The 10,264-nt window shown below is 58.2% G+C and overlaps 1 protein-coding gene across 2 annotated transcripts in view; it reads right to left on the bottom strand.

The window, feature by feature from the left end:
• Nucleotides 1-8,616, bottom strand: part of LOC127614109 (neuronal PAS domain-containing protein 3) — a 33,027-nt gene extending 24,411 nt beyond the window's left edge. Inside the window, exon 1 of one of the 2 annotated variants that reach the window (XM_052085257.1) lies at nucleotides 8,158-8,616. In XM_052085257.1, the coding sequence (XP_051941217.1) occupies nucleotides 8,158-8,327 (170 nt within the window). In that variant the 5' untranslated portion in view covers nucleotides 8,328-8,616. Of the gene's footprint in view, nucleotides 1-5,464; nucleotides 6,027-8,157 lie in introns of those variants that run through there. The other variant, XM_052085258.1, reaches the window with a different exon arrangement.
• Nucleotides 8,617-10,264: the final 1,648 nt, after the last annotated feature.

Raw genomic sequence — 10,264 nt, 5'->3', positions numbered from 1 at the left:
AGAGGAGGAAAAAAGGGGCAAGGAAAGCAAAGACTAAATTTTGGACCAATCGCGACAGCCGCAATGGCCCCCCCAGGCGGAAAGGAAGGAGAGAACGTCGGATGGAAGGAAGGATGGATGCGTCCCAAAAGATGAACCGAAGACGCCGCATCGTTTTCTTCTTAGTGAGTTTTGACAGTCAACGTGCCAAGATGACATCATCAAGAAGCGACGCGAACGTACACAGAGAGCAAAAACAGAACGGAGGACACGTCCCGCTTTTGCCGCTAATTCCTTGTTGAGGTGAAGTGTAAATAATGGCCGACCGCTGCGGCGGCGCAGATCCAAAAAAAAAAAAAAACTGCCACACTTGAAAGAAAAAGAAAAAAGAAAAGCGCAAGCGTGTGTCAATACAATATATATGCTAATCACGCCTTCAGCGCACGACGTGCGCATTTCATTACAAGTAAAACACTCAAACGGGCACAAAGAAAAACTCTGGAGCCGCCACCGTCAAGGTCGTTTGCGGCGCAGCCACTGAACGTAGCGAGCGCCGCCGCCGCCGCCGCCAATAACCCGCCATCCCACGCGAGTTGCCAGAGGTAGAAAGTCAGGCCGCGAGACGCGGGAGGCGTGCTATCGTGTCACGGCGCATCGGCTACAATCGTCCGCTAAGCTAATTAGCCCGGCGATACCTTTCGGCTTTCGAAACACAACGACGGCTTCCAAATCGGCGAGCGCTCAACTCACGCTAATGCTAACGCTAACGCTACTTCCTGAACTAAGCACAGTGGCAGTGTACGTAGGGGGTGCGCGGGTGCAAAAAGACCATTTTTATTTTTAAAGTAGCGTCCTGATGAAGACACGGCCTGCGGGCCGAGCGCTGGGACGAAGGCGGCAGGGCCCAAATGGGCGCCGACGGGGCTGGAGGGCGTCATCAAAGCGTTCCAGCGTTCCCGTCCGCGCCGAATTTCACGGCGACTCTTTGGCCATTCGGGCGGGCAAAGGCAGCAACGCTTGCGCATCCGTCTGCCGGTGGCGTTATTGCGTGGCCGTGCGCTCGCTCCACAAGTGTCTTTGGTGATTTTCATTCGCGATAGCGCCCGCCACAAATCAAAAAGTGTCGCCGCCGGCTCAGGGCTCCTTTAATTTCCTGTTGGGCGAGTGTGAAGGATTGCGAGCGCGGCGGCGTTAAGGAGGGACAGGAAGCGGGGAGGACAAAGGCGGCGGCGGCGAGGAGGAGGAGGCGTGAACACGCGTGGCGCTGCAAATTAGCCGGACGACACCAAAGGGCGCGCCCACCCGCCCGCCCGCCCGCCCTCTCCTTCTTCGGCGCGGCCCAACGGCCGCGACGGCAACACAAGCATCACAAGATCCTATTGGGGGTCAAGACAAAACACTTCAAGGTCAAACTCACACCAAAGCGTTCGGTGGCGGGCAAAAGCGCAAAATGTCCGATCGGCTTCTGAACGGAGCGCGTTGAGCGGAGAAATGCCGAGCGGCGGATTCGATTTGGTCCCAGCTAATCAAGGACCCGAGGTTGCCGCCCCCCCCCACCTTTCATAGTTTTGCTTCTCAAAGTGCGAACTGCTGGCATTTTCCATTGGCGCTGACCAACGTTTTGGCGGTTGGCGAATGAAGAGAGCGAGCCGTGTTCATCCCGCAGCTTGCGAGGGTGCATTTTCCCGCCATTTGCTTCCGGCCAGCTAAGAAAGACCACCGCCCCCCCCCACCCTGCTCGCGTCCTAACAGAGTCGTCAGTGTAATTGCTAGCAGAGCGGCGGAGCACAAAGCGTGACACGCACTCCAAGGGTGTTGGGGGCGGGAGGAGAAAATGACGGCGGCGGCGGCGAAGGGGCTTTGATGCTGGGAGGGAGACTCGTAAATTGCTCCATTTTTGCGGGTAATCTAAATGCTAACTAGAGGCAACTTATCAGCACAATGGATTCCCGAGCATCTGTTCAAATAACGGGGGATTTGTCGGCCGGACGACGCCGCGATGGCGCCCAGATTAGGACGGCGGTGGCGGCGACGGCCGCAGAGCGAGAGAGGCGGCGGGCGGCGCCAAAGAGAGACGGCAAGAAATGCATTTTGGGCCAACAAGTGCGGATGACGCCTTGCCAATTCCACCTGTGGCACAAGGGGCCGCGCTTCACGCATTTCACACACGCGCAATCGCCAGCAGACTCCAGCGTGTCGCCAGGAGACACCAGGACGGCGGCGGTCGGGCCCAGGGGGGGGGCTTTTTTAGCGCCCGGCCCGCAAAGGAGGCCCAAACGAGGAGGCCGGGCGCAGAATGGAAAGGAGACGAGAAGGCGAGGGACCGGACAAAGAAGAAGAAACGCGCAGAGGAAAGGAAGAAAGATCGGAAGCAAGGAAGGCAGGCTGGCAGCCAGGAAGAAGCAAGTCCCACTTCAAACAAGTTGAGTGCAGTTCAGCCCCCCCCCCGTGATGAAACGCTCAACGTCATGGCTACGTTGCTTCCAATCCCATTGAGCTCAAGACTCGCTTGGCAGACAAACTTGAGACTGAATAAGACACGCCCCGTCGTGTCGGCTGCATATGCTAGCAATGCTAATGGCTAAAGCTAACAGCACTCGTTCCTTTTCAGCAATCACGCACGCTTTCCCACAACACACACACACACATTTGTTTCATCGCAAGAAAACACACACTCGCGCATAACATGAGGTGCCCCACCTCCCTTTTCTCTTCATGAATAGCTCGCAAATAAAGAAGCAGTCTGGGAATGGCAGCCACCGAACACCTTTGCCTTTTCTAAACAAGCACCAATTAGACGGCGCAAGGACAAAGGCAGAGGACAAGTGGAGGTCACCCAGGGGGCATCGGGGCGTTACGTTCTCACACACACACACACACACGTGACAGCATTGGGAAATCCCGCTCGGGGCTCTCCGCAGAGTACGAGAGCAAGGCCGGAAGAACGGCTGCGTCGGCAACCCCGAAGTCTCGCCAATCTCCAGAGACGCCTTTTGTCGGTAAAAGGAGGAGAAGGCGCGACGATTGCGTCTCTCGGAGGAGGTTCCGTCGCACCCGTGACATCGGCCGCTCGATTAGGTACACGCTGAACAGCATGACCAAGACCAACGTTAGCATGCTAACTGGCACGCCAGACTGATGTCAAATCCATTAAAAAATAAAACTGACAAAAACAAAATGTCAGACCTCTGAAAAGGAAGCTCATCATCACTCGGTCGTCCGCAGTGACGCCACAAACGGACAAAAACTGACAAATGGGACATTTCACACAACCAGACTGGAAGTAGAAAGGCTAATGCTAGCTCCGAAACACGGGAAATGTCGAGCTCCCAAACAAAAAGCGCTCGGCCGTCAGCTTTGAGGAAAGTGGCCCGTTTGTCATGGCGACGTTATGGTTGCACTCGCGCTCACAGGCGTCCTCTCCGATACGCCGCGTTTGCGTTCGGGCCTTCGTGTTCTCTTGGCCGCGGCGCTTCGCATGCGAGCTGACGGTCCACAACGAGGCCACGTTGGAGAAAAGCCACCATGTGCACATTTTGGCCCAACGTGACGTTAAGCCGCCCGCTAGCTTCCAAGAAAGCCAGCCGGCCGGCGAGTGGCGCGTCGGCCATCTTGACAGGACGTATGAAAGATGAACCTTATTAAAATGGAAATAAACAGCCAGCAAACTTACACGGGGCTCTTATCTACTCCCGGAGAAGAGACTTTGGTTTTGTTTTTTTCTCCGCCACCGCTCAGACGACACACGCCAGCGTGGGTACACCCGCAAAACAAGCAATGGAAGTTGAATATGGACGTGAAAGTGGAAATGGCACGGAAAGGGACGCGTTACTCCTGCAAACAAGACCAATAAGCGCTTGCGTGCACACCGGGAACTGCACCCATGCGAAGACGCAAACAAACGCGCAGCAAAACATTCTGCCACATACGCTAGACGGCCGTTTTGCTGACGTATGAGGCGAGATGTTGACTGAACGAAGGACAAACGCAGCCAAACAAAACAAGTCACAGATGATATTTGTGCGCGCGTGGGTGTGACCGGAGGCCGGGCCCGCTATCAGCGCTAAAACCATGATCAAACGTCGTTTGTCATGCGGATGGGGGCAACTCTACATTTAATTTAGCGCGCTGGGGGGGGGGGGCAATTGTGCGTGCGCCCTAAAGGAATGAAAAAAGAATGACGTGAGAAAGAGAAAGCAGCAAAAGCACCCACCCAAATGCGGAAATGTTCAACCGGTTGGGGGTAGAAATGATCCAATCGTGAGGGGGCGGGGCCACTCGGAAGAATGGGGAGGAAGCGCCCGTGAATGATTTTGGTCAGAGTGCGGAACGGACTCGCGACTTCTTTTTAAAGCCACTATCATTCTCATTAATGTGGCCGACGAGCCGCCGATGCGGCGCCGTCACGGACCTCCCGCTCCAATTAACAGCGTGCGCGCTCGCGGCTTCCGGAAGAATGAAAACGGGAAAATATGGACGCCCGCAATTTGATCCAAAGAGTCGAGACGGAATTCCAACTTGGCGAAAACGGGTTGTCAGGCCGCCTTGGGGTTGCCGCGCAAGTTTTCAAAAATCTTTGACCAAATCAACCACTCGGCTGCGCTAGGCTAGGCTAACGCAGCCCGAATCTAAACAAACAAACGCGGAAAACACAAAAACAGTGGGCACGATCTCGGAGCCAAACCGAAGAAAGACTTTTGGCTTGCCAACGCGCACCAAGTCAAGTCAGATCGGCACCCCTCCGCACGAAGGGCGTCTGCCGCTAACAGCTACGTATGCCGTTTAGCATCTGGCTAGCTACGCTAAGCTAAATGCAGCTTTGCAAAGCGAGAAACAAAACCAAGAGCGGTCTCGAGCTAACAAGGCAAGCCGAGCTGAAGTCCTTGCCGCACAAAGCCGTGGCAACAGTTGACGCGCATCACTTCAACACGCGTGCTCAAGAACGATGACTTTGACCATGACTGAGACCCGAGCGGCGAAGCACACAAGGCTCTCTAAGCGCTACGTTTGGCCGATTCTCTGCGTGACAAGGTCGGCAAACGGCGCCTTTTCTCTTCAACGATGGACGTTTTTGGCCGACGTCATCCGTTCGGCGCGCTCCCCTTGGAAAGAAGGGACTTGTTCTCAAACACAGTTTGAAAAAGGAAGTGAAAGGCCCGATTACTTTGGGCCGGCCCAAAGTAATGGCGAGTCAGCGCGGTGCAATTGGCCGTCGAAGCGCCTTTCCGAGTCTCGTTGTGACGTCAACAGGCGCTTGAAGAACGAGAAGCGTCATGAGCGTCACCTTAAGGCGGCAGCAACAAGTGACAAGTCGGAGCGGCGGGGGCGGCGGCCGCACTTGTTTCCAATTGACAAGGCGGCGACGAGGGCCGCCCTCAAACTTTACGCATGATTGAGCGAGGGCGCGCGGGCGCGTCCGCGCGACACCGTCGCTCGGCTCAAGCGAGCGTCACGTCGAAACACCGCCGCCACGCGCGCGGCTTACCGTTGTTTGCGCGCGTGCTCGTGCTGGATGCTGGCCTTGGTGGGCGCCATGTTCCCGCGGCGGGGGGGGGGGGGGGGCGGCTGGAGCAAAAGGGGGCTCTGGCCGCTCAAGCTTCTCCTCTCAGGCGTCGGCGGCAGCGCCAATGCGTCACGGCGGCGGCCGCGCGAGACAAAGCCACGTCCGGGCGCGCGCGCGCGCGCTCCAAAGGGGACGTTCGGCGGGCCGCATGCCGAACGCGACCGGGGGGGACCCCCGCCAGGCGCCTCCGACGTCCGCGAGGCGCCTCCTCGATGCCGGCCGCGGCGGAGCTCCGAGCTCGCCTCGACTCCTCCCACGCGCTGCAATCCGGACGACGAGAACGATCAAGGAAAAAAAAACAACACCTCCCTCCCCCGCCCCTCTCCGAAAAAGGAGGAGAAGAAGAAGAAGAAAAGGCGTCCGAGAGGACGACACCCCCGGTGGGCAGTCGGGCAGCGGCGTGTCCGCCTCGGTGTCCTCCTCCTCCTCCTCCTCCGGCGGCGGCGGCGGCGTATTTTCTCTCCCGCCTGCGTGCAGCACACACGCCGCTGCGCGCGCGCGCGCAAAAATAAAAAAAATGACAAACCGCCTCAATGCATGTGCAATGCGCGTGCGTGGCTGAGCGCCTCGTGTCGAATTCCCTCCCGGTCGCGTCTTCCAGGTTGCATCCGATGTCGGCACGAGGTGGGGGGGTTGGGGGGGGAATCGGGAATGGGGGCGGGGGCGCGCATGGGCCACTCACCACCTCGTCAATCTCACGCGCACGCGCACGACTCCCGAAGTTTTCCTCTCCAAGCTGTTGGTGAGCTCAAATGACGTTTGGACGACGAGCGAGCGGCACGCTTGGCTTTTTTGCTCCGGCGTCAAAGGGCGATTCGCCGCAAACAAAACGGTGAAGATGCTCCATCTTGTGAATTCTGCTTCAGTTCATTTGCCAAGGAAAATGGCTGCCGAGCTCAGGCCTCTCCCGTTGAAAAACGCCTTTGTGGCGAGCGCTCGTCGGTAAACGCGTCATCTCATTGTTAGCGTAGCCTAGCCTAGCGTCACGAAGAGGCTTCCGCCGGCTCTTTCGCCCAATGACCCCTCAAGGTCAAAGGCACGCCGCCTAAACAAATACGAAAACAGAAAGCGGAAAGCAGGCCAAACTCGACCGCCAACAAACAACCCCCCCACCGCCGTCTCGTGGCTGGTGAATCATGATTTTGGAACGAAGAATCGAGCGACGACGTTGGGATTCCTTCCCTCGCCGCCAACTGCCCAGTCGCGACCAAACGCGTCATCCGACATGGACATCGAGCGCTCCCTCGTCGCCTTCTACCCAATCGGCGACGGCGTTGACGCGGATGAAACGATCCATTAATTTGTCATCCCCGAAACATGATTGACGTCGCTCCCCGAGACGATGAATCGAGCGCTCCCGATTTTATTCTTTTAATGCAATGACGTTTGGACTGAAATGGAAAATGGAGTCTAAAACGCTCAGTAGGACTTTTTCAATAAAAGGACATCATTGATCATTGGTGCCGCATGTCCAAACCAGACGTCCCCGACCGCTCCACGTGGGAGGAAAGCGCAGTACCGGGAGAAAAGCCACACGGGTTACAGGGAAGGCCGTAAGCGGGTGACGGGTGTCGTCGAGCGAAACATCTGTTGGGAAACCCCAAGGTCAAAATGGGAAACGCCTCCCTGAGATGGCGCGGCACCCACAAGATGGAGAAGGAGCAAAGGATATCAAAAATATCAGAAAGAAGGAACACGAGAGAGAGAGAGAGGAGCTGCAAAGGCAACAGTTGTGCCTGCGCTGGTCGCAGCACTCTGGGCAGCGACCCCCCCAAACGAGATGAGTGGTCACAACACATCTCAGCAACAACATGGGACATCTCGGTCCACCAAAGTGCAGTGCTGGGAACAGCGAGGAGAATGCGCGGGACCCTCAAGCTTGCTGGTCTTTGCGAAAGGACCCGAGCTCAATGAGGGGGGGGGGGGGGTGCTCCATCGCACGGGACTCGCCAAGCGGCAAAACTGCTCCGCTTTGAGGCAATGAAATAATGACAGCGCCCCCGCTGAAAAAAAAAAACAAGCTGTTGCACTTGATGAGAGAGACACTCTCGTCTTGGGACTACCTCAGCGAGTGTGGCCGCGTGCGCGGGTGCTCGTGCGTCACCCCAAAAAAGAGAACAACGAACCCCGGGCCCCTCCAAGCAACCACTGGCAGCACGCGAGGGGCGAGCGAGTGTCGAAGGATGGAAGTGCCGCATCCGGCGGGGGAGGGGGGGTAGGAGCACAAAGCCAAGACCAAAGGAGAGAAGGGACACGGTCAGTCTGCCGCTTGCGCTTGCCAAGGCGCAAAGAGCGAGTCCGAGTCGCTCTTCGCGCGGGACACGCCGCTGCCGCGCCACCCCATTGCAGTCGCGGACTTGGATCGGTCGCGCTGGCACCTTTACCACCCCCCACCCCCCGCCGCCGATAGGACCCGAGTGACGCGCGACGTCCCAGGATTTCGCGTCACCCTCACATTTGCCAAACGGCCGCGGCCACCTGCGCTCTCCGCGGGTGCGTCTCTGCCCGGAGAAGGAAGGAGGACGAGGACGGGCTCGTCCGCAAGTTGCTCTCCGAAAGCGGAGTGGACTTGGAGCGTTGGAGCCACAGGTCGCCATAGCGCCGCGCGCCCTTACCTTTGCTGGTAGCCCGCGAGTCCAAGTCCCTGCGCGCTCTGCGGGCTCGCGTCGGTCGCCCCCGGGACCGGCGCGCGCCCCGGCGGGGCTCCGCTCAGCATCGCCGCCCCTGCCCCGCCGGCAGCCGACGCCGTCACCTGCACGCTGAAGTCCGGGAAGATCCGGATCATGGCGCCGCCGCCTCCTTCTTCCTCTCCTCCTCTCTCGTTTTGCTGCCGCTTCTTCCTCCTCCTCCTCCTCGTTAACCTTCCGATGGAGCTCCGGAAGTCCGGACCGCGCTCTCGGTCCGAGAACGAGCGCCGAAGCCAAAGCAAAAGTGCCTCGCGGAGTGGCCGGCCGAGAAAGGAGCAACGAGGCGCGGATGCTCTTTGGACCGGAGCGCCTCGTGCGCGGCCATCCTCCCCCCGCCGAGTGGCCGCCGGTCCGCCTGCCAGCCGCGAGTCTCCGCGGCGCGCGCCAGTGGAGGAATGTCGCCGGGAACGCGCGCGGAAGCGCGCGTCCGACGCAGCGCCGGTCGCGCTCGACGTCGAGATTGAATTCAGAGCTCTGCTCTTATTTTGAAAGGGCCGCAAGATCGCAACGGCGAGGACTGCGTCCGGGCGAGACAAAATCCTTTCTGGTCAGAACCGACGGACGCGAGTCGCATGGTCGGCGAGTTGTGACGCATCAAACCACTCAACCTGCCCCTCCCCCAATTGGTCACAAATTGCTCTGTCAAAAGTAAAGGTCCGGTCGCCCCAGAGAGCGGGGCCATGACGCATCTTTTCAAAATAAGACATCCGCTTTGACTTTGCAAAGCAACATTTGGGCTCATGCTGCAGGCCCAAATTGCATTTTGGGCCCGGTCATTTCGAGACCAGCTCCCGTCTTTGAGGAAGAGGGGTGGAAATCACATTGTGGGGGTGTGGGGGGGGGACTTGCGACGTATGCAAGTCATGAGATGTCGCGTGACCTTTGTGCTACACATGGCAAAGGTAGGTTGTTTTTTTGGGGGCAGTTGCTGTCGAGTACTCACTTTGTAACGGGCTGACGTGTCACGTTGCGAGGTGATGGTGGAGCCCAAAAAGCAGCTTGTACTTGATGAATTGTATTAAAACACAAAACCAAAGGCAAGAAAAACTAACATGACCAAAACATGCCCGTAGCATTCCAACAACAGCGGCAAAGCACAAACAATGAACCGACGCCGAGTGGTCGGGCGGGAGTCCTTTTCTACAACTCCTAATGAGATAACGACCGACAGGTGTGCAGCTGCGGGGAGGGTGGGGGGCGAGCCCTACAGTGCCACCTGTTGGTCCCAAAGCAAATGATGTCACGACGTCGCCCCGCCCGGCCCATCCTCGCTTTCCGTGACCTTCCTGATCCTGAAAGGGCCACAAAAGCTGCTCCCGCCGTCGCCACTACCGATACCGCAGAAGAAGGCCACGCTATCGCTATCGCTATCGGCACGCTTGCGGCATTTGGAAAGAGACCATTCACATTCGTTTCGTGCAAGTTGAGGGAAACCACATGAGTGAGAGAGGACGGCTGGTATCGGCGACCGCTCAAAGAGGAACAGTCGTCCTGGTATGGCTCGGGAAAAATATCGTCTGAGCTCCCAAACGTGAAGGAAGCGCGCGAACGCCAAGTCCCAAAGTGTTCCGCGCCCATCCAACTTGATGGATGACATCGTAACCGATTCGGCGAGCGGCCAATCGGACGACGCCCGCAAACTCAAGGTGCTCCCAACGTCGCATTCACCCAGCGCTTCAATTCAGTCGCAACCGCCGTCAGTCACACAAGCGACTGACTGTGCTCCAACACGTTGCCCCTCCTCCCCCCCCCCCCTGTGAGTATTCCATTTCTGCCGCTGACAACGATGAAGATGTCCGGTGGCGTTACCGTGACGACGAGGGCGAGCGCGGGACGAGCTGCAAATCAAACGCCGGCCCGAGCGCGGCGTCCAAATTGGCTGAAGATTTGGCGGCTTGACGGATGAGGTCGGAGGTCAAAGTTGGGACGGGAGCGGAGGCCCGGCCGCCGACGCCTCCTCGGCCGCGAGTGATGAATGAAGTGCTCCCGGGAATTAGGCGCGGCGACGGCTGAGGTGCCGTCTCTTATCCGAGCG

Source organism: Hippocampus zosterae, chromosome 14 (genome assembly GCF_025434085.1).
Source record: "Hippocampus zosterae strain Florida chromosome 14, ASM2543408v3, whole genome shotgun sequence".
NCBI classification, from domain to species: Eukaryota; Metazoa; Chordata; class Actinopteri; order Syngnathiformes; family Syngnathidae; genus Hippocampus; species Hippocampus zosterae.
This window is presented reverse-complemented; position numbering and strand designations above follow the sequence as displayed.